The sequence below is a fragment of the Giraffa tippelskirchi genome, chromosome 9 (genome assembly GCF_054371585.1).
Source record: "Giraffa tippelskirchi isolate mGirTip1 chromosome 9, T2T-mGirTip1v1.2.pri, whole genome shotgun sequence".
Taxonomy (NCBI): Eukaryota; Metazoa; Chordata; class Mammalia; order Artiodactyla; family Giraffidae; genus Giraffa; species Giraffa tippelskirchi.
Window position 1 is genome coordinate 45,886,674 of NC_137283.1, and position 23,523 is coordinate 45,910,196.

General features: G+C 41.1%; 1 protein-coding gene across 3 annotated transcripts in view; it reads left to right on the forward strand.

The window, feature by feature from the left end:
- The window catches only part of DCP1A (decapping mRNA 1A), a 41,644-nt gene that overhangs the window by 13,937 nt on the left and 4,184 nt on the right, over positions 1 to 23,523 (forward strand). The window contains exons 4-9 of one of the 3 annotated variants that reach the window (XM_081524982.1): positions 6,001 to 6,067; positions 11,239 to 11,377; positions 13,269 to 13,382; positions 18,744 to 19,493; positions 21,205 to 21,270; positions 23,192 to 23,410. In XM_081524982.1, coding sequence (XP_081381108.1) covers positions 6,001 to 6,067; positions 11,239 to 11,377; positions 13,269 to 13,382; positions 18,744 to 19,493; positions 21,205 to 21,270; positions 23,192 to 23,410 — 1,355 coding nt within the window. The remainder of the gene's footprint in view (positions 1 to 6,000; positions 6,068 to 11,238; positions 11,378 to 13,268; positions 13,383 to 18,743; positions 19,494 to 21,204; positions 21,271 to 23,191; positions 23,411 to 23,523) is intronic. The other 2 variants (XM_081524983.1, XM_081524984.1) reach the window with 2 other exon arrangements.

Sequence of the window (23,523 nt, forward strand, 5' to 3'; positions counted from 1 at the left end):
CTGTTTTAGTGACATTTCACCAGATTGCTAGAAATCTCAAGGGATGTTATAAGGGCTCCAAATTAATTTGGATTTTCTTGACCTCATGTGTGTCATACACCACTCCTGATGAGAAGAATGAGGTATAACATCAGATCATAATTGGCTGCTGAATCTTCAAACAGAACTCTCCAGGGAAACAGATGACTTGCCCTTCAGCTTTTGAAAATTTCTCGGCATTAAATAATCCAACAACTTTGATCTTTGTCAGTTGCACTTTTCATACATTCAGAAGAAGAGGGCTGTCATTTGAGAAGCAAGGGAAACAGTTAATTTTGAATATGCTTTTCTGCATTTTAATATTTTTTTATGGAAGTACAACGTAAAGGTATTTAAATGTCCTGTCACACCCCCTAACTCTTCAGTGACAGCGTGACTAATTGGGACAGTGGTTAACAGCCATGATATGTGGTGGGTGTCCAGTAACTGAATAGTTTGCTTTCATCTTCAGAAAAGCCGCTTACAAAACAGGATGCCATTATTATTTACCATAGCAAAATTATACTGTATTGCCAAATGTCTAAGTCCTCTGTGGCATAATTAATCAAGGAAAATTATTTCAGGATGTTTTAGCAAGCAGATGGTTGGCAGAATATGTTGGGCCTTAGAGTGTAAGTTCCCTTGAGGGAAGAGTACTTAGCTTTGGTGTGGAGACAGGGTCTTCCATGGTTTTAGCTATCTGGTGAACTTGTCTGTCTTTGCTCACAGTGACGGTGACAGGCTCAGTGGCAGCTCCCTGGGCCTCCTTGCCAGTTGCATGCACTGAACATCTGATATGTTGGCAGACAGAGCTGATTCTTGGATGCGTGTCTGAACCTCTGCATGTCTGCTTTTGGCAGAATTGAGTGTGACTCTTATCCTTTACCCATTAAGCTATCATTATGGCCTCCTTATCTCTATTTCTTCTGCAGCATGCCTTTGAAAGTGCTTGACTCTTTCTTGGCAGTTTATTTGATAATGCACAAATGTGGAAAATGTGCATCTTATTTCTAATATAGTGTATTTCTTAAAAGGAACGAGAGTGGGACTTTAGGTAAAGATTTGTCAGAGTAAGTCGACAGCTCTGGTGGACCTATTTTGATTATTGATATGGAATTCTTTCCTAAGAGTTTGGTTTACAAACCCCTCTATGAAAACTTAAATGCCTCTGCTTAGCCCTCTCAAAATGTTGTGTGTTCCTCTCTGAGCCTGATGTATTCCATATCATCCTTGTGTCCATTAGAGAAAAATTGGTGTTTTTTGTATTTGGTGTCTTGTGTTTTGTCTGTTCCTTAGCCAGGTCAGAAGAGGCATATTAGAGAAAGATGATTGTGTGTAATTGCCATAAATGGAGTCTTTTCAGAGCCCCAATCCGATTTACTAGGGTCAGCAAAGAGTTTTTAGACTTGAAATCCACAGAAGGCATAACTCATAAATTGGACTTTGTCAGAATTAAAACTTTTGTTCTAGAAGGGTCTTATGAAGAGGATGGGGAGGAAAAAAAAAGCTCTTGACAAAGGAGAAAATATTTTCAAACCACATCTGACAAAGAATTGGTTTCTTGAATATAAAGAATTCTCAACTGAACAGTTTAGAAAACAATCCATTGGGGCAAAAGATATGAACAGACATTTGATTAAAGAGGATATATAGATGACAAGCACATGAAAAGACATTCTGTATTGTTAGCCATTAGGGAAATGTAAATTAAAACCACAATGAGATACCACTACACACCTATCAGAATGCGTAAAGTTAAAAATAGAACAGCAAATGCTGGCAAGGACACAGAGAGACTAGATGGCTCATCCATTGTTGGCAGGAGTATAAAACTGGAAAACAGTGTAACAGTTTTTTTTAAACATGCAACTACTATGACTCAGTAACTATACTTTTGGACATTTAACCCAGAAAAATGAAAACTTAAATTCACAAAAACCTATACACAAACATAGCAGCTTAAAATAAATAAATTAAAAAAAAAAAAAATAGCAGCGTTGTGCATAATATCCCCAAAGTGGAAACACTGCAGATGACCTTCAGTGGATAAATGGTTGAATAAACTGATACATCCAGACCAGGAAATACTACTCAGCAAAAAATAGGAGCAAACTGTTGATACAAGTAATAACATCCAGGAATTATATTGAGTCCAGAGAACACATTGAGAATTACATTGAGTCAGAAAAGTCAGTGTCCGAAAGTTGCATCCTCCATGATTACATTTGTAATACATTTCTCGAAATGACAACATTATAGTATAAGAATGGAGAGATCAGAGTGTTTGCCAGGGTTCAGAGGTGGGGAGGGGTACCAGGGGAGATGGGTATGGCCATAAAAGGGCAACGGGGGATCTCTATGGCAACAGAGATGTTCTGTGTCTTGATTGTATCCATGTCAATAGTCTGGCTGTAACATTATGTTATAGTTTTACAAAATGTTACCGTTGGAAGAAATAAAGGGCACATGCATCTCTGTTTCAGTTCAGTTCAGTTCAGTTCAGTCCCTCAGTCGCGTCGGACTCTTTGAGACCCCATGAACCGCAGCACGCCAGGCCTCCCTGTCCATCACCAACTCCCAGAGTCCACCCAAACCCATGTCCGTTGAGTCGGTGATGCCATCCAACCATCTCATCCTATGTCGTCCCCTTCTCCTCCTGCCCTCAATCTTTCCCAGCATCAGGGTCTTTTCCAGTGAGTCAGCTCTTCGCATGAGGTGACCAAAGTATTGGAGTTTCAGCTTCAACGTCAGTCCTTCCACACCCAGGACAGATTTCCTTTAGGATGGACTGGTTGGATCTCCTTGCAGTCCAAGGGACTCTCAAGAGTCTTCTCCAACACCACAGTTCAAAAGCATCAATTCTTCGGTGCTCAGCTTTCTTCACCGTCTAACTCTCACATCCATACATGACCACTGGAAAAACCATAGCCTTGACTAGATGGACCTTTGTTGACAAAGTAATGTCTCTGCTTTTTCATATGCTGTCTAGGTTGGTCATAACTTTCCTTCCAAGGAGTAAGTGTCTTTTAATTTCATGGCTGCAATCACCATCTGCAGTGATTTTGGAGCCCCCAAAAATAAAGTCATCCGCTGTTTCCCCATCTATTTGCCATGAAGTGATGGGACCGGATGCCGTGATGTTAGTTTTCTGAATGTTGAGCTTTAAACCAACTTTTTCACTCTCCTCTTTCACTTTCATCAAGAGGCTCTTCAGTTCTTCTTCACTTTCTGCCATAAGGGTGGTGTCATCTGCATATCTGAGGTTATTGATATTTCTCCCAGCAGTCTTGATTCCAGCTTGTGCTTCCTCCAGCCCAGCATTTCTCATGATGTACTCTGCATATAAGTTAAAGAAGCAGGGTGACAGTATACAGCCTTGACATACTCCTTTTCCTATTTGGAACCAGTCTGTTGTTCCATGTCCAGTTCTAACTGTTGCTTCCTGACCTGCATACAGATTTCTCAAGAGGCCAGTCAGGTGGTCTGATATTCCCATCTCTTGAAGAATTCCCCACAGTTTATTGTGATCCATACAGTCAAAGGCTTTGGCATAGTCAATAAAGCAGAAATAGATGTTTTTCTGGAACTCTCTTGCTTTTTTGATGATCCAGCAGATGTTGGCAATTTGATCTCTGGTTCTTCTGCCTTTTCTATAACCAGCTTTAACATCTGGAAGTTCACGGTTCACATATTGCTGAAGCCTGGCTTGGAGAATTTTGAGCATTACTTTACTAGTTTGTGAGATGAGTGCAATTGTGCAGTAGGTTGAGCATTCTTTGGCATTGCCTTTCTTTGGGATTGAAATGAAAACTGACCTTTTCCAGTCCTGTGGCCACTACTGAGTTTTCCAAATTTGCTGGCATATTGAGTGCAGCACTTTCACAGCATCATCTTCTAGGATTTGAAATAGCTCAACTGGAATTCCATCACCTCCACTAGGTTTGTTCGTAGTGATGCTTCCTAAGGCCCACTTGACTTCACATTCCAGGATGTCTGCCTCTAGGTGAGTGATCACACTGTTTGTAAGGCCTCCTCAGACAGCCATTTTGGTTTTTTGCATTTCTTTTTCTTGGGGATAGTCTTGATCCCTGTCTCCTGTACAATGTCATGAACCTCCGTCCATAGTTCATCACTCTATCAGGTCTAGTCCCGTAAATCTATTTCTCACTTCCACTGTATAATCGTAAGGGATTTGATTTAGGTCATACCTGAATGGTCTACTGGTTTTCCCTACTTTCTTCAGTTTAAGTCTGAATTTGGCAATAAGAGTCTGCCTTATGCAAAAAGTATTTATGTGTAAAACACAGGCAATCTAGCCAAAATTGTATAGTAACTGTAAATGGAAAGTAACCTTTAAAATTGTATAAAAAACTAAAAATAAAAATATATTTGAGAAGTATTCACAGCAGCTTTGTAGTCTTTATAATAAAGTTCCATCTATCCATCCACCAGGTTTTTCTCTATGTTTTTATTGAAGTATAGTTGATTACGGTGTTGTATTAATTTCTGCTGTTTGGCAAAGTGAGTCAGTTATACCCATATATGCATTCTTTTTTATATATCCTATTTTTTTTAATATATCTTGTCTTATCCTGGGATATTGAATATAGTGCTATACAGTAGGACCTTGTTGTTTATTATTCACCACTGTTTTGGGGAGCTTTCTTAGTGGTGATTACCATATTGGGAATAAAAGATTAGAAAAAAAGTGTGATATGGAGCTCAGCCTGGGCACTTCCATTTCACCTGTGAATAGAATTGATCATAGAAGTTTCTGGAGTGGGTATTTGTTTTTAAAGCTTTGTTCTACCGTAACATGGTATTAATTTTATATTTTTAAATTTCGATAGACTCATAGGTTCTGGTGTTTGGTTTTGGAATGTGGTTTAATGCAGTTTTCATTAATTTTTCTCTCCACATTTGAGTGTCAATTTGGAAGGCATTTTGCAGTTAGTTACCAAGTAAAGAAAAATAAATCCTAAAAGTTGCAGGTTAAATTTTAGTCAGAGACCTTTCTGAGAACTAAGGCCCAGAGGATGGCCTCTCAGATAACTCTGAAGAATGCTGTGAAGAAATGAGGGAGGAGCCACAGTATATAGGAGTTTTTGTTGAAAACATGTAGTCAAACATCGAAGTTGTACTGCTAATTACAAAAAAACAGATACTTCAGGTTAGTGATTTTTGTACTTTTCTCTGTACGGGAAGATGCAAGAGTCTGGGCTCATAGAAACTATTCCTTAGGGAGGCATCTTGGATACACAGCTATCTGGGGCCGGGATCCAGAGCACACGGTTTCCTGCCTGTCCCCATCCTGAGTCTCCCTTAGCACGCACCGTGGGGGCTGCAGTGGCTGATGGCTGCCAGCAGGGAAGGGCAGCATTCCTTCTTTACTGGAATGGTAGACACCATTCCCTTTCCACACAGTCATTGTTGTTGCTTAGTTTGTCATGTCACCGAGTCGTGTCCGACTCTTTGCAGCCCTATGGACTGTAGCCCGCCAGGCTCCTCTGTCCATGGAATTTTCCAGGCAAAAATGCTGGAGTGGGTTGCCATTTCCTATTCCAGGCAGGGAATCTTCCTGACCCAGGGATTGAACACTAGTTTCTTGTGTCTCTTGTGCATTGGCAGGCAGAGTCTTTACTAATGTGCCACCTGGAAACTCCTAGTTTAATTGGCAGCATTTTTTCCCTTGCTAATACATAAAATAATAATGCATCTTATAGTTTAGTGTCATCTTAAGCTCAATGAGATCTGATAATGATGTCGAAAACCAACTATCTGTATACTTTACCTGGCCCAACTTTATTAATTTATTATTAAAACATTTTGTGGGGAGGCTTTTTTTTTTTTCTTTAGAGGAACTGTTAACAGTTTGAGGGTCTGATGGTAAATTCTGTGACTTTTATGGCAATAATATATTACTGCCATATACTCAAGTACTGAAACCTCATTTCTCCTTGTCTTTTTTTTTTGTTTTTCAAGTGTCAATATACAGTATCTGGTTTTATGACAAGAATGACTGTCACCGCATAGCCAAACTCATGGCCGAGTAAGTATTTCTGTTACACCATAGATTTAATTAGTGATACATGGGAGATGAAAAAATAACGTTTCCCCCTTCCCTTTGTTACCAGAGTCCACTAACTCATATATTTTCCCTCAATTTCCTTTTATTGTCTAAGTTTTGAAAAAGGCAGAAAAGCTTAAAGAAATCTAAAATTATCAATAATCCTACTACCACCAGTCTTTTTTTACGTGTACCTTGGGTTGATGTGTGTGATTGTTTTTTATTGTTTTTTTATGTTCACTGAAAGAAAAATGCAAAACAAAAAAGTTATGAGTTAATTTTTATTAAGTGACCTCAGTAAGGCTTCTAGCCTGGGAGGTAGCCTCATCTAATTATTTAAGAGATACTACCTCCAAGAGGAGAATATCTAGGAAAAATATTTACATAATTGGAATCATCTAAAGACTGCTTTGTTACTGAATTAATCAAACAAAAAAAGGTATTTAGTGTAGTCATTCCAGAAAAAAAGAATTTAAAATATGATCCTCAGCAATAGTAACAATTTTAAAATACTCTGGAAAAAAATAAAAGGAGGGAGCTTTAATAAACAAGGGAGCTAGAGAAGAGAATGCCAATAAAATGAGGATAGGTGAAGTTTTTTGTTGAGAAAAATGTATAGTCAAGTATCAAAAGATTACTCCTAGTAATAAAGAACAGACATCTCATGATGAAGATTTTAGTGCTTTTCTATATGTGGGAAGATGCAAGAATTCTGGGGTCAGTGTAATGATTCCTTGGATATGCATCTTAATTATCTATGGGTCAGTATATCCAGAGCCCAGAATGTTTGCTGTTTTTCTCCATCCTGAGTTCCTCTCAGGGCGCACTCTGTTGGGTAACTGCAGTGGCCCATAGGCTTGATCCTTTTTGAACTGGAATGGCAGGCCCACACTTTTTTTCTTTACACTTCCAAAAGTAAGATTACGCAGTACATCGGACTTTTCACTTCCACAGCATTTTTCCAGGACATTAGATAGTCCTCTCTAGTATTTATGTCTGCTTTGTGTTCTATTCTGCAGACAGATCCTAATTTAACCAGAGCCTTGCTGTTAAACATGTGGTTAGAACCGTCCAGCTGCCTCGCTCCAGAGGGTATTCTTTGTGTCCAGAGCACAGCCTCACCACCACATGCACACGCTGTACATCTGACTTCGGCTCTCTCCAGATTTCCATCGTAGCAGGTGGAGCTGTGTTCAGTAACTGATAGAGAACTCCCGCACACATCCATGGCTACTTCCTTTAAGAGAACTTATTTTTGACACAGATTCTGCATTTAGAATCCCCAGTCCTCTAATGGGTTATGTCCCAGGAGAGCTTTTATAAATCAGAATCTTGGAATTTGGAAACTGATTTTCATTGAATTGATGTTCTGAGGGGTGGTCGTTGTTCTTTCTCAGACTGGCCCACAGAAGCCATCCCTCTGTATTGCTGGTCGTGCCATTCTGGTTTCTGGGAATCTGAGACACTTAGATGTTAGAGGGGCCTGAGGTGCTACCACGCCCTGGACAGAATGCTGCAGTGGGCAGCGAGTTCTGGTGGATTCAAGTTTTCTTTTCAGTTTTTGCCTGCATTTCCTCAGAAATGCTGGCCTCTCTTCCCCCTCTGTCAAATCAAAATTCCCTTTGCTCTTCTGCAAAGTTTTTACCTACATGTTTGGGAGAAAACCATTGATTTTTTTTCTTTTTCTTTTGTCTAATATTAAACTAAATCCTGTTAAACTATAAATAAATAATTAGGCCCCACATCCCATTTCCAGGTATATTTGCATTTTAAAAGAAATGCACATGGCTAAGGCCTTAGCCACATTTTAGTCCAGGACTGCTAACATGTCTCAGTTGGGTTTTTATCTGCTTCCTGCTTTGTTTGCCGGAGAAGGCAATGGCACCCCACTCCAGTACTCTTGCCTGGAAAATCCCATGGACGGAGGAGCCTGGTAGGCTACAGTCCATGGGGTCGCTGAGAGTCGGACACGACTGAGCGACTTCACTTTTCCCTTTCATGCACTGGAGAAGGAAATGGCAACCCACTCCAGTATTCTTGCCTGGAAAATCCCAGGGATGGTGGAGCCTGGTGGGCTGCCGTCTGTGGGGTCGCACAGAGTCGGACACGACTGAAGCGACTTAGCAGCAGCAGCAGCAGCTTTGTTTGCTGGAGGTATGACCCCAAGGACATTGTTCCGTGTGAACTTGTGTCATGCATTTGAAAATGCATTGGCTTTCCACAACCAGACTTTTCTTTTTAGAACTTTTCTCTTAAAAAAAAAAAAGATAAAAGCTACTTTTTTTTCAAAGCCGTTTATATAATGACCACTATCTGTAGTTTTGAAAGGAACTGAAGAGGTAGTTTTTGATAACTTAGAAGACAGAGATTTGTTGATTTTTGGTTATCCTGAAATTGACAGTATGTTTCTTAAATATCTGTATTTTGGAGTGTGTTAATACATAGACTTTCTCCTGCAGATTGAGAGCTTTTGGGCCCAAAGTGAGAGACCCTGGCTCTTTTAGCTCTAACAGTGATTTGCACGAAACCGTTTTGAACTGTATTCTCTATCAGTAGGTGGTACACGTAAGACAAGACTTCAGATCATAGATAAAGCAGAAGACGGAAGGCCTATCTTAAAATACTGTAGTGAACATAAAAATAGGATGAGGAAGTAGAAACAGGAAGCAGAAAGGAAAAAGAAGGGCATTCAGGTTTGCTTCACTAGAGATGCCCAAAAGAGGGACATTTGCTTAAGCTTTCAGCTTGTTTTACTAGAAGCAGTGGTATTGAAAGTGATTAGCAAATGCCTGCATGAAATTGTTGATAGTGAGTTTTCAAGTGTCTGGCCTATTTATGGCTGAAGAGAATACCAAATATGTTCACATTAACTTTGTGATAAATGGCGTTCTGGTCACCAAAGATAAAAAGGTTATCTTTGTCTTACTTTGCTCTGACTTTGCCTGCATACAGCCTCTTTTCGCTACATGTTGCAGAATATCATCTCTGTTAGCCAGAGATACAGGTAAAATTCTTTGGGACATACTGTGCATCTAAATAAAAGTGCCTGCCACTGCCCGTTCTGTTAAATCTAGTTCTTCCTACCACTGTTTCGACAGCTGCAATATAATAAAAATTCTTGAAGTAAAACATTGATTTATTCCAAAAGGTTGTTAATAAGAACTGAGAAGATATATAGGAGGACAGGTAAACTTCTAGACCTGTTCTATAAATAAATCTGGAAATTCTCTTTGATCAGTAGCAAAATTGAAAATTCACTAAACTTGGAAAATGTCGACTCTCCTAAAGAGGAAATTCAGTCTGCCAGAAAGTGTTTTTAACAGAACCTAGTCTGAATGTTTGCCTAAACATAGACTATAAAATTTGGAGAACTCATAGAAGTGAGCCCTATTCCTGATCTTACAGATAGTCTTGGGGCGTACTTGGGGGCTTGAGAGGAAGGGAGAGGGGCAGGGTTGTTTTTCCCAGAGTGTGAATTGGAAGAGGCCTGAAGAGTCCAAAGCTGAGTATCTCTTCCATGCCACCAGCCAGTTTCTGCTTTCAGCAATGGAGAGCTTTATAAGGTAGCCCATTGGGTGGATGAACAATGGTGATTATTAGAAATGTTTTTCCTTTGAATGGAGATCACAAATCCAGTCCAGGTCAGAGAGAGGTGAATACTAGCATGGGCAAGCCAGACAGTGTAGCAGGTGGTGGGTAGAAATGGGCTGTGTGACCAGTCCTTGATGGTTGGCATGGCCTATAACTGAGTATTAAATAATAAGTATTTTTTGGTTTTTGGCTGCATCACTAGGCTTGTGGGATCTTAGTTCCCCCACCAGTGATTGAACCCCAGGCCCTTGGCAGTGAAAGCATGGGGTTCTAACCACTGGACCACCAGGGACTTACCAGTTTGGGGAAAGCTTTAAACCTATCCTTGGAGAATCATAATACATTATAGTTTGTTAAAAACTCAGAATAATGTTGCTGTTTTAAAAAAAAAAATCCGTGTTTAATATTGTTTAAGCCAATGTTTTCAAATAAAAGAACCATCCCACACACACTAATAGGAGTTCCTAGGCAGGCTATTTTAAAGCAGTAAACCGAAATTTGCTACCCTGTTCTATGCCTCTTAGTCCATAAAAAAACAAGCCTTTTACTACTGAATTATTTTATTGCCTGTCATCATCACTGTCTGAAAGTTCTCAAATTAATCTAATTATCAAGTTGTGACTGTGCCTATACTATCCCATGGCAAGTAGGCCTGTTCATTACAGTTGGACTTGAAACCTGAATGGATGTTTAAAAGAAAAAAAGATTAGTTGTCTTATTAGAATTTATTACGTTAATTTCAAGCTTGAAGAAAAATATAAGAAACAATAAAACATTCATGTGTTCACCACCCAACTTTTAGTTTCTCACATTTTGCTTCAGACTTTAAGATGTGGCAGGGAGAGAGGATGTTCCTAAGAAATGAAACCCCTCAGATAGATTTGCAGACCGCAACCCTTGACTTAGACCTTGACTTTTCATGCTTTTTTAATATATATTTTCAAGTGCAAAATTAGCTTAAGTAGCATCGTCAAGATAAAGAGCATTGCCACAATCACCCTGACCACTTAGTGATTTTTAAGGAGACAAGGAAAATCTTTTGTTTGCTTGTAGAGTTATTGTTGATTTTTGAAGATTCACCAAGACCTTCATTTTCAAGATGCTAATCTTTCTCCTTGCTACCCCATTATTAATATACTGTCTCCATAGGAGTTGTTCTCCTGTACAGCCTTCCTTTGTCTTGGTGGCATTGTCCATTTTCAGATTTACTTTACCAGTTAGTTTGACTGATCCTGAGATACTTGTAGGAAAGAGAGAGAGAAAAATAATGAGTAATTTAGTAGATTTTAAAGGTATCTACTTCTACCAAATCTGGAAAGGAAGTCTGTATTTTTGGCCTTCTAACAGTAAACTATATTGGTTGGTACTGTTGTGAGTGAGATGGTGAAAGTAGTTAGTCATGTCTTACTGGGATGAGGTAGCTGAGGCTGTGTGTTCTGTGTTGTGAGGAAGGTATTGTTACCATGAGGCAGCCTTCCAGTATCCTTGGAAGATAGACGCCAAAATCTTGGGTCATATTGTGTCAAAAAAGGTCTTTCTAAAACTTGGTTCTCTTCCTCTAGCGTGGTGGAAGAGGAGACACGGCGGTCCCAGCAAGCAGCTCGGGATAAGCAGAGTCCCAGCCAGGCCAACGGCTGCAGTGATCACAGGCCCATCGACATCCTGGAGATGCTAAGCAGAGCCAAGGATGAGTACGAGAGGGTGAGGCTCGGTGTGCTGAGCAGGAGAACCAGAGCAGGGAGGAGACCTGTGGCGGGTCTGGTGGACTGGGCCAGCGGGAATAAGTAGTTCAGAAAGAAAACATGTCTTATAGATAAGGAAGGAGATTTTCTTACCTCTGAAAATTCAGAGTGTTCTTTTTCTATTCCTATAAAATTACTGTGGGAGAAAAGGATTTTGGAAAATAAAAGGTCCCACTTCCTGGGTAAAGAAATGTACATTAGAACCCATGAGACGTTTCAAGTTCTACCAGATTCCTCAATGTCTGTCGTAGAGAATTACGAAGAATTTATGGATCTATGAAAATTAATATAGGAAAGGCAGTCATCTCTATAATGAATTCATTGATTCTTAGGAAACTGGATGAAGTAAATAAATTTCAAGAACCATTTCTGAGCTTTTAAGTTACCGTGTGTTACCATAAATTCCCTCCCATACCCTCAGTGAGATATGGGTTATCTGCATAGACGCCTTCTTCTGTTTTCATAAAGACCTTTCTGTGTTGTGGTAACAGCTAATAAGTTGCGAGCTCTGTCACCCATTCCCAGTGATGACGAGACCAAGGTGCCACACAGGACAGAAAGTATAGGTGCTGCACACAAGAGCAGACACTCCAGGAGATGGCCCGCCTTCCTCCTCAGACTGGGAAGCAAGTCATCTCCAGAGGAAGGAAAGAACCGAAGCCTTGTTTCTGTACGCAGAGCTGCAAAGGAACTTTAGGTCACATGAGCAGTATAAAAATCTGACATGATTTCTGGTTAATGCACATTGCAAAGGTAGAAAATATGGAGAGCGCAATAATTAGTGTTGTAAAGAGAATTCTTCTGGTACAATATGGAGTAAATAAAATTTCTGTGGTTGGATTAAGACTAAACCTTTGGGTATTCAGTTAAATCTTTGATATTTCCTTCATAATGTGTTCTTTCTATTTTTGAAGCCATCCATAAATAGGTGGCATTTCCTTAAACCAGGAGTATTGTTGCTTGTCTACACTTGCCTGTCATCTAATCATATGGTGTTAGTCTTAGCAGCGGCCCCTGAATTCACTTCTTAGTGTTTGGGTGAGCTCTCCTCTGCCTCAGATGGTTCCAAATAGACCCTTTATCTTTAGGTAGAGACTTGGGAGATTGCCAGATTCATTTATACAACAACTTGGATGAATCTCAAAGGCATTATGCTAAGTTAAGGAAGCCAGCATTCCATTTAGATGACAATCTCGGAAAGACAGAACTAGTGCCAGAGAACAGTGGAAGGAGGGCACCACTGCATTGGGATAGCAAAAGGGAGTTTGGGGAGGTGATCAAATACGTTTTATATCCTGATTGTGGTAATGGATACACAAAACTATACATTTCAAAAGTTAATTTTGAAAGTGAAAGAAATGGTAGCCCTGCAGGCTCCTCTGTCCATGGAATTCTCCAGGCAAGAATACTAGAGTGGATTGCCATTCCTTCTCCAGGGGATCTTCCCAACCCAGGGATCGAACCAGGGTCTCCTGCATTACAGGCAGATTCTTTACCATATGAGCCACCCAGGAAGCCTGGTGATACGTTTCAAAAGTTAATTTTACCATATACTAACTTAAAAAAAAAATGGAAAAGAATATATAATAAAGTAATGTTGTTTGCTTGTCCTTAAAGGGGTTATAAAAATGACAGCTGTTACGAACACTGTTGTCTAAAATCATGTGCTCAACTTTCGAGAAATTTTATTGTCCAATTAATTTCCATATTTATATGCAGGTCCAAAGCAAACATTTGGCATTTGTGGGGGAGGGGTGTTATCCTTGACTTTTAAAATAATATTTCTGTTGTTTTGTAAACCAAACAATAGCAAATTTTTTCACATGATGTATTTTTCCTTTTAATGTAAGAATCAGATGGGCGATTCAAATATCTCCAGCCCTGGGCTGCAGCCAAGTACTCAGATCTCCAATCTGGGAAGCACGGAGACGCTAGAAGAAACACCATCTGGGTTGCAAGATAAGGTTTGTACGGCTCAAGCCCTAGCTTTGTCCAGAGTAACCTAACAGAGAGCCAGCGTCCTGCAAGGGTTTGACGCGGTACGGTTTGACCCGCTCATCGTCTGTCAGAGTGTGAGCAGCCAGTAGCGTGATGGCATCCTCTCGTGCCGTTTCCCCTGGTCCACGTAACTGTCTTTCAGCCGAGTTTTGCAGCAGCCTCCTATCTGGTGTCCCAGCTTTTGCCCTAGCCACTCCCTCTCCTCTTCTTGACCCAGGGGCCGAAGTAATCCTGGTTTAACCTAAGTTAGACCGTAGCTTTCCTCCAGTGGTGTCTCATCTCACTCAAATAAAAGCCAGGGTCACAGCAGTAACCCCTAAGGCCCTACCTAATCTGGCCCTCCTACCCCTGGCCTCATCTTCTATCTTTCTGCCTTGTTCCCAGCCTCATAGGCTTTTCTACCTTTTCACAGATGTGTCAGACCTGCCCCTGCCTCAGGACAGGCCTTTGCAGCTATAGTCCCCACAGCCTGAAAGACTTGCCTCCTAGAAGTGCCTTGCTCCCATTCTAGTGTCTTCCATATAGGTGAGGGCCTTTCACACCACCCTATTTTAAATAACAGTCCTTCCCTACCCCTGTCCTGCTGTGCTTTATTTTCTTCCAGCTATCAGGGTTGTGGTTTTTTAAAGTTTTTTGATTGTTTCCTCCCCACCAAAATCCAAGTATCATAGGAACTATGATATCAAAACTATCATATCAGTTTTGCCTGCCTTGTTTGCTGCTGTATCCTCAGCACCCAGCATTGTAAATATTTGTTGAATGAAATCATTCTCGTTGTTTTTATTTCTTTTTATTTTATTATTTATATTTTTATGAAGTAATTCTCTTTAAAACTGATGACTTGATAAGTGACAGATATCAAGTAAAAGCCATAGTTTTTTAAGCTTTTTATTTTAAGATAATTACAGATTCATAATACAGTTGTAAGAAATAATGCAGAAAGAGTAAAAGCCATAGTTTTTTAAGCTTTTTAAGATAATTACAGATTCCTACACAGTTATAAGAAATAATACAGAAAGATCCATGTCCCTTTCGCCTATTTACTCCATTGATAACAGCTTGAAAAATCTAGTACAGTATCACAACCAGAATATTAACCCAGTAAACCCATCTTGTTCACATTTCCTCAGTTGTTTTATTCATATTCATTTCTGTGGGTATGTGCACGTGTGTGTTTGCGTGTATGCTAAGTTGCTTCAGTCGTATCCCACTCTGTGCAACCCTATAAACTGTAGCCCTCCAGGCTCCACTGTCCTTGGGATTCTCCAGGCAATGCCCTTCTCCAGGGGACCCTCCCGACCCAGTGTCGAACCCATGTCTCTTATGTCTCCTGCGTTGGCAGGCGGGTTCTTTACCACTAGCAGCACCTGGGAAGCCTCATATGTGTGTGTTTAGTTCCATGCAGTTTTATCTCATGTAGAGCTTTGTGTATCTACCACCACAGTCAAGATAGAGGACTTCATCACCACAAGAATCCTTTGTGTTGCCCATTTGTTATCACACTGACTTACATGTCATACCCTCCTAGCCCTCCTCTGGCATCCCTAACCCCGGCAGTGACTGATATGTCTCCAGCTCTATAACGCTGTCATTTCAAGAATTTTCTATAAATGGAATCATACAATATATAACCTTTTGGGATTATGTTTCTTTACTCAGCATAACTCATTGAAGAGATTCATTGAAATTGTTACATATATTTTAGTTCCGAATCTCATTGCTGAGTGGAATTAACATTTTTAACCATTCACCTGTTAAAGGACGGCTGTGTTGTTATCAGTTTGGGGATATTGTGAATGACATTTCCATGAACATTTGTGTACAGATTTTTGTACACACGTTTCCTTTGTTGTTCCTTTGTCCTTCCATTACTAAATCGTGTTCAGTTCTTTCCAACCCTATGGACTATAGCCCGCCAGCTCCCCTGTCCATGAGATTTCACAGGCAAGAATACTGGAGTGGGTTTCCATTTCCTTCTCCAGGTATCTTCCTGACCCAGGGATGGGGCCTGTGTCTCCTGCATTGGAAGGCAGATTCTTCACTGCCGAGACACCAGGGAAGCCCTAAATTTCCTTTACTCTGGGTTAAATGCCCAAGAGTATAAATGTTGGGTAATTTCATAACTGCATGTTTTAGTTTAGAAATTGCCCTACCATACTGTTTTCCAAGAGGCTATACCATTTTACATTCCTATCAGCAATGTATCTATAATGTTTCTAGGGATGCATGTGGTAAATTATTTAAACCAGATTTTGTATACTACATTTCTTTGCTCTATTTTTACTGTATTTGAATTTAAGATCCTGAAGGTCAAATGTATATTAAAAGAAAGTATTATGTAAAATTTAATTTTTAAAAAATATGTGTTAAGAGAAGCAGCAAGTAGAGGAACAGATTCCTTCTGGTCTAGCTTATCAGCCATGAATGTCCAGTGAGCTAGTCACTTTCCCTTCCATTTCTGAATCATAGGATTAAGGATTCTGGCAGTACCTGACTCACAGATTTACTGTGAAACCCAAATGAAAAAATGAACCCAAAAAGACTCCATTTTATAGGCCAAAGTGACAGCATTTTGTAAAATACTGAGATCTGGATATTGTCGAGCCACGTGATTGTCTAAAGTTAGCTCAGATCCATAACCAGCCCTGTACACAGAATAGTACATTGGTTTAGTAACACTGCCATCTAGTGCTGAGGAGCAAATAATGCTGTCAAGCCTTAATAGTATTAAATTTTATTTCAGTTTCCTTATTCACTTACTAAAATTTCCTTGGGACAGTTTCCCTAGTTTGTTTTGTATTGTTTTTGTTTTTTTGTTCCTGTGGTTAAGAATAATCACACCTTCTAGTGTGCCCAGGGCTCTAATGAGTCGGAAATCTGACATGAACACAGTAAATTCAGACAGAAATATGAAATACTGTAAACAGCAAGAGCTGTGGGGTGAGAGAGGAACAATGGAAAACCTGATATAGTTCATTAAAAAAAAATTTTTTTTCAGTCCCACACATACTGTCACTCATTGAATTCCATTTCACAAGAGAATGGTTAGATTAAAATTTGATTTAAGTGAGGCATTACTGAACTCAGAATCCAGACTGTAAGCATATTCAGACATGAGTAAAGAATAAACTTTCACCTTTTCTGTGGATGATGGAAGATGAATCCATAAATAAATAAGCCCGACAACTAGAGGAATGCAGCCATTTTTTCTTGTCAGAGGCAGAGGAGCATGGAAAGGGTCCTGTCCAAACCAGCTCAGAGACTATAAAGCTTTGGGGAGTTTGTGTAAAGAGCATATTCTGCCCCCTCAGCCTCTAGGGACTAATTCAGCCAGTTACATGTTTCCAAAAGTTGATACAATCTGACCAGTCACCAGCTCTTAGTTATTCAGGTCTTACTTGCACCTCTCTTCTCCAAAGGATCATATCACCATTCAGTTGATTAGATAACCTGTCATCTGCACGGTGGACATAATGGTGCAGTGGCATAATGGTTAAGAATATGGATTGTCTTTTTAGAACTAGGTTGGCATCTGGTTCTGTTGTACTTGGGCATCATCCATAAATGGCGATAATAATAGTACTGCCCTCACCGATTAATAGAGAAATGCATGCAAAGTGTGTAGTACAGGGCCTCCTGTCCAGTGAGCGTTCTGTCTGTGATAATTCTTACTGCCTTATAACCTCATTTCTTCTGCCTTATGTGAGGTACCTCCGAAATCTAATGCTTTACTACACACCCTATTCCATAAAGTCTAGTAATCTGTCTCTGGCCTGGCAGATGTTGCAGGGAGGCAGCATGGAGAAATTGGAAACTTGCTGCTTCTTTTGCATACTACCATATGACTTCATTTTTTTTAATATGAAGTAGATTTTAAATTATCAGCAATACCTGTTCTTAAGTTCAAGTATAGAAACATTTCACACATAAATGTGGGTAATTTTAGTTTTTTAAAAGTTCATTTTTGTTCCACTAGATACATAAAAATTGCTACCTGGATCATTTTCGAAGCCAAAGGTGTATTTCATGGTGAGGTTTCTCCATGTCCGGTTTCTGATTGTTCCTTTTTTTATAAAATAGTATTCTTCACTGGAAAAGACTCTTAAGTTTCTACAAGATCGTTCCAGTATGATCTGTGTTTTCTAAAGTAGGTATATCTAAATGTTGGTTTGTGTGTGTGTGTACACATACACACATATGTATATGTAAAAGAATATGGTGGTTAAGAGCCACGTAATTGGGATTTCCCTGAAGGTCCAGTGGTTAGGACTCTGCACTTCCACTGCAGAGAGTACTGGTTCAATCCGTGATTGGGGAACAAAGATCTTGCAAGCCATACAGTGCAGCCAAAAAATAAAATAAATGAAAGGAGTCCTTTGGGCCCAGGTCAGAGCAGGGCCTGGCACCCTCTGCATACTCAGCAAATAAAGGTTAAATGAATTCAGCAATACTGCTTGAAGGGAAGGTGCAGGAAAGCTCACAAGTGGGAACTATGAATATATCTCCTCTGAATCATTGCAGTGGTATCAGTAAACCAGATTACTAAAATATAAGTAAATTTAACATTTTCAGACTTAAATGCTTTCCTTTTCCTTCAGCATCTGTGATTTGGGAATTGAAAGGTTGCTATTTAAAAAATGGTTAAATTGGGAGGGGCAGTATAGGGGTAGGGGATTAAGTGGTACAAACTTATTATGTATAAAATAAATAGGATACAACAATAAATTGTATAGCACAGGGAATATAGCCAATATTTTATAGTAACTTTAAATGAAGTACAGTCTATAAAAATATTGAATCACTATGTTGTATACCTGAAACTAATATAATGTTGTATCACCTATACTTTAATTTTTTTTAATAGTTAAATTTATTTTCGGGTATTTGAGGCCTAGTCCTTAAGGGACAATGCCTGCCTGTTAATAAAAAAATATGAACATAAAGGTAGGATTGCTTGATCATCATTTGGTCCTCATATCCTCTTGAATGTAATTTCCCTACCATGTGTGACTGGCATGGGGCAAATTAACTTTGAGCAAAGTAATTGCCCCTTTACCTTACATCTGTTTGCGAAGCGGAAAAGGTGAATTCGAAACTATCACCTGAGTCCCTAAAATTTGATTTTTATTACAAATGTAGATATCTCTTCACCACCTTGGGGATACCAGGTGCATTCTTGGCCTTAATCCTGAGGACATCTCCATTTCCTGTTTTCAGACTCTACCTATCCTTGCTTCTGCAAACTGATTTGGTTGATGGAAAAGAAATTTAGTTACACTGGTTTGCAAGAGTTTTCTCTCATTGGGTGGTTTGATTTGTTTTTTCAGTCTGCTCCATCTGGACACAAACATCTGACAGTGGAAGAATTATTTGGAACCTCTTTGTCAAAGGAACAGCCAACAGTTGTGGGTCTGGATTCAGAAGAAGTGGAGAAGCTGCCAGGAGATGCCTCCCAGAAAGAGCCCAACTCATTCCTACCATTTTCCTTTGAGCCTGGAGGGGCCCCTCAGTTGGAAAACCTGGCTGTCCATCCTGTGGCCCACCCCTCAGTCCAGCCCGAAGTCACCACCCCGGTGCTAATAACTCCTGCTTCCATGACTCAGTCCAGTGAAAAGCAGGCCCCCAGCTATGCCATCCCATTGCACTCTGTGCTCAGTCCCAGTCTACCAGCAGAAGCTTCTACTGGACAGGCTCCCCCCAGCCTACCCCGAAACACCACCATGATGCAAACAGTGAAGACCACACCTAGGCAGAGGTCTCCACTCCTGAGTCAGCCTGTCCCTGAGCTGAGCCACGCCAGCCTGACTGCCAGCCAGAGCCCATTCAGGGCCCCGCGGAGCATGGCAAACACAACCAGTCCATCTCTCCCAAGCGTTGATCTTCTCCAGAAACTCAAGTTGACCCCGCAGCACGACCAAATACAGACACAGTCACTTGGGAAAGGTGCAGCGGCACCCAGCTTTTCTCCAGCAGCCGGCCAGCTGGCCACCCCCGAGAGCTTCATAGAGCCTTCCCCTAAAGCGACAGCAGCGAGAGCCTCAGCCTCCCTGAGCAACATGGTGCTTGCTCCCCTTCAGGTACTGGGCGGAGATTGGGTGGCTGTAACCTAGTGGGATGAAACTGGATTTTGATTGACAGGAGACAGAGTCGTTTAAAGAGACAACCGTTGAGTGTGTCACGGGCTAGAAGAAAGGAGAGGTGGGGAGCCCTGCGGTGATCAACCAAGACCATCAGTAACTGGTGGTGTAACTCGGTTCCACTTCCCAAAATAATTTCAGCCGATAAAAGCTGAGAAACTGTATTTTCCTTCCTGGGTGTGCATTTTAGCGTTTTTTTTTGTTGTTGTTTATTTTTGCCTGACAGGTCTAGGAGTCCTTATTTGACTCAAGACCATGGATCCAGATTATCCCAAACTTTGTTCCATCCCCTGCTCCCTCAGTACTGTCACTGAGTGCCCGCCTTGTGCCAGATTCACTAGGGCTACCATAAGAGCATCCCACATTTGGAGGTCTGAGGTCAAAGAAAGCTTCCTCGGGAAACTGGCCATCAGCTGAGATCTGAAGACTCAATAGAAATTAGCCAGACCGAGATGTAGGAAGAGTATGTGAAGGAAAGAAAATAGCAGGTGCAGAAGCCTAGACACTAGAGGGCATTTGTTGAACTTGAACTGTGGTGTGACCGGATCTGTGTGTCAAGAAACACGGGGGAGCAGGCATTGGTGATGAGTGAAACTTTGTAAATAGTGTCAAGGGGTTAGAGGTTTGTTCCAAGGGCCCTGGAGAGTCTTTTAAGTGCGTGAGCCAAGGGTGGCACGCTGGGAAAGGAGACGCTGGAAGGAGGATGGCCCATCAGAAAGGAGGTCGGGGCAGTCACAGGCTTGAGCTGGTGGGGGCCTGTACTGGGGAGTGTGGACACGTGGATTTATTAAGGAGGAGGATGAGTGGGACTTGGTGGGGGATTGGATGTAGGGGTGAAGAAGAGATTTGTCCCTCAGTAATTTATAAGGTTGGTAAGTTTACAAATGAGGAGATAGGTCACAGTTGAAGTGACTTGTGCAACATCACAGAACTGAAAGAGGGTAGAGCCTTTTAAGGTTTTAGTCTCATGCCCTTTAATAATTACAATCCCCATCTCTTTAACATTTTACCAAATAATATTATTATATTGACTCTTCTGTATAATATTATTTCTTCGTTAATGGAGTGTTTTGTTCCAGCATGCCTCCTGGCAGAGGAAGCTTACAAACATGTTCTTTCTCATTTGTGTGGCTGTATCGAATTTCAGGACCTGGGACCCTACTGAGTCCTAATGTATTTGTCCTTTTACAGGAAGTTCTTTGTCTCCCAGGGAATAGGTGTAACATTTATCCGTGGAAGTGTGTGGCTCTGTGTGAAAACTGTTCAGTGCCACCTGTCCAGAGTGTGAACCGCCTTATCAGGAGGTTTCATGCTGTCAGGATCTTGCATCTGTACAGTCTCAACAGCAAAAATATGCTTGGTCTGTGCCCGCTCTTATAAGAGACACAGGTTTCAGCTTTTTCCGTAGAGACGTTTTCAAGGCCTTGCACACCCCTTTTCTCCGGTGGAGCTGAAGGGGGTTGGGGGCTGTCCCAAAGCTCCCATCCTGCAGTGTCACAAATTCTGGTCAGCCACTTCCCTCAGGAGTCTAGGAACCAGGTCCTGTTTGAACTCCTCCTTACAGCTGCTAACCTAGATTTTTCCCCAGTAACTAAGAAATCTTAAATGAAAAGTTGCTACATCTGTTCATTTTTCTGTTTAAACATTGCAGTCTATGCAGCAAAACCAGGATCCTGAAGTTTTTGCCCAGCCTAAGGTGTTATCCAGTGCCATCCCGGTAAGGATCCCCTTTTTCTGAAGAGCATAGTATGTCTTAAGTTGTTTTGCTGAGTGTGAAGTGAAACGTTTCAGCTTTCAAACCTAGGCCCCTCTTAAATGTCCCCTCCCACTCCCCCAGGCAGAGCTCATTGCTGTGGCCTCTTGCAGTCCTCTAGTCATCCGTCCTCAGTGATGTCTTCCCTGAGTGTGTGTATGGGAGGGCAAGGTCGGCCACAGCAGGGGCACTCCCTCCCTCCCTCTGTGTTTGTGAATGGGCGATTGCTGAGAGCAGGTCAGTCGCGTCGCCATAGCTAAGAGATAGTCTTTGCCCTGGAAGAACTGTGGCGTCCCAGTAAACAGAAGACTGTGTCACCACCCTGCTCGTTGTCTTCCCGTTGCCCTGTTGACAGAACCTCCCAGGCCTGTGTGCTCTGTGCCTTGCTGCTTCTCCCCTGCCTCATTTTTAGAAGTTGTCCTCATCCTCCATTCCCTACCAGCTTTGACAGGCACACTCTTTTTCACTTCCTAAACTTTTAGGTTCCATTTGCCTTTGAGCTTTAACACCTCTCCTGAAGTCTAAGATTTTCAACTAAAGCCACCTTCTGACTGGTCTTAGCAGGTCTTCTTTATAGCTTGTCCTGCTGCATGGTGATCTTCGTACCACTTCCTGGTGATCTCTCAGCCCAGTGTTGCACCAAAAATAACCACAGATGGCTCAGAACCCAGAAACTGCACTCTTAAAACTATGGAGAGCTTTGGTTCTTTGTAAATGAGGAGGGTGACAGATAGGAGGGAAGAAATACATAGTTTTCTTGTTGAGTGTATCAAAATATGAGAATTAGTAAAAAAAAAAAAAAGAAAAAGAAAAAGGGCTTCCCTCATAGCTCAGTTGGTAAAGAATCCGCCTACAATGCGGGAGACCTGGGTTCGATCCCTGGGTTGGAAAGATCCCCTGGAGAAGGGAAAGGCTACGCACTCCAGTATTCTGCCCTGGAGAATCCATGGACTGTACAGTCCACGGGGTCGAAAAGAGTCGGACACAACTGAGCAACTTTCACTTTCAAAAAAAAAATTATTACTGTTTTATGTTTTCTGCTGGTTAGCCATTGTTAGCCCAGAAGTATATCTAAATGAAAGAAGGAGGTAAATATTAGTTTTATGTTTTTAAAATTGTATCTTTGATGGCTATGGTGGCATAATAAATACATTGAACACGACTAAGAAACTAATGCTTCATATAACTTCATATAACGAATGCTTCATATAATTCTTTTTATTGAATTAAAATTTATGTATAGTAAAATGCAGATTTCTTAAATTGAGTTTTAATACACGTATATCCCTTGGGTAGTGACCCAGCCAAGTTATGTAACACTTCCATCACCTCAGAAAGTTCCTTCACACCCTCCTCCAAGCATTTCTGTGTCCCTCTTGGAAAAACTTTCTGTATTCAACTTATCTCAGAACTGTTCTTACTGTGCCTACCCTGCTGTTAGTTATCAGCTTCCCCTTCTGTAGTGATAGGGCTTGGCTTCTCATAACAGCTCTCTGTTCAGTTCAGTCGCTCCGTCGTGTCCCGACTCTTTGCAACCCCATGAACCGCAGCATGCCAGGCCTCCCTGTCCATCACCAACTCCCAGAGTCCACCCAAACCCATGTCCATTGAGTCGGTGATGCCATCCAACCAACTCATCCATAACAGCTCTAGGGCATCCTTATCATGCAAATGGGCTCTTCATCCTTCAGCTAACAAGCTTCCTAACCTGACATTAAATGCTTAGATACTGCTTCTGAATCTTTATCTGAACTCTAAATAGTTAGCATTGGACTCTGCATTCCAGTCTCCTGCTGCTTATGCTTGTTATCAGGCATCTCCTACTGTGGGTCTGGCTGCTGGCTTCCACACTCTTTGGTGCAAAATGACCATTGTTCCCCTGCAGGTGGCAGGCCCCCCTCTGGTTCCTGCAACAACCTCTGCAGCGTCCTCAGTCCTGCTGTCCCCGAGTGTTTTCCAGCAGACAGTTGCAAGGTCCTCAGACCTTGAGAGGAAAGCCAGCTCCCCTTCTCCTCTCACTGTTGGGACGACAGAAAATCAGAGAAAGCCTTCCATTATCCTCAGCAAGTCTCAGCTCCAGGATACATTAATACATCTAATCAAGGTATGTAGGATATTAGTTTAGTCTTCGAATTTTCATTCTGTAAAAAAATAATTGTATGAATTCTTAAAAAATCAGTTTCTAAAGAAAATCCAAGACCAGCTAGGAACAGTGTT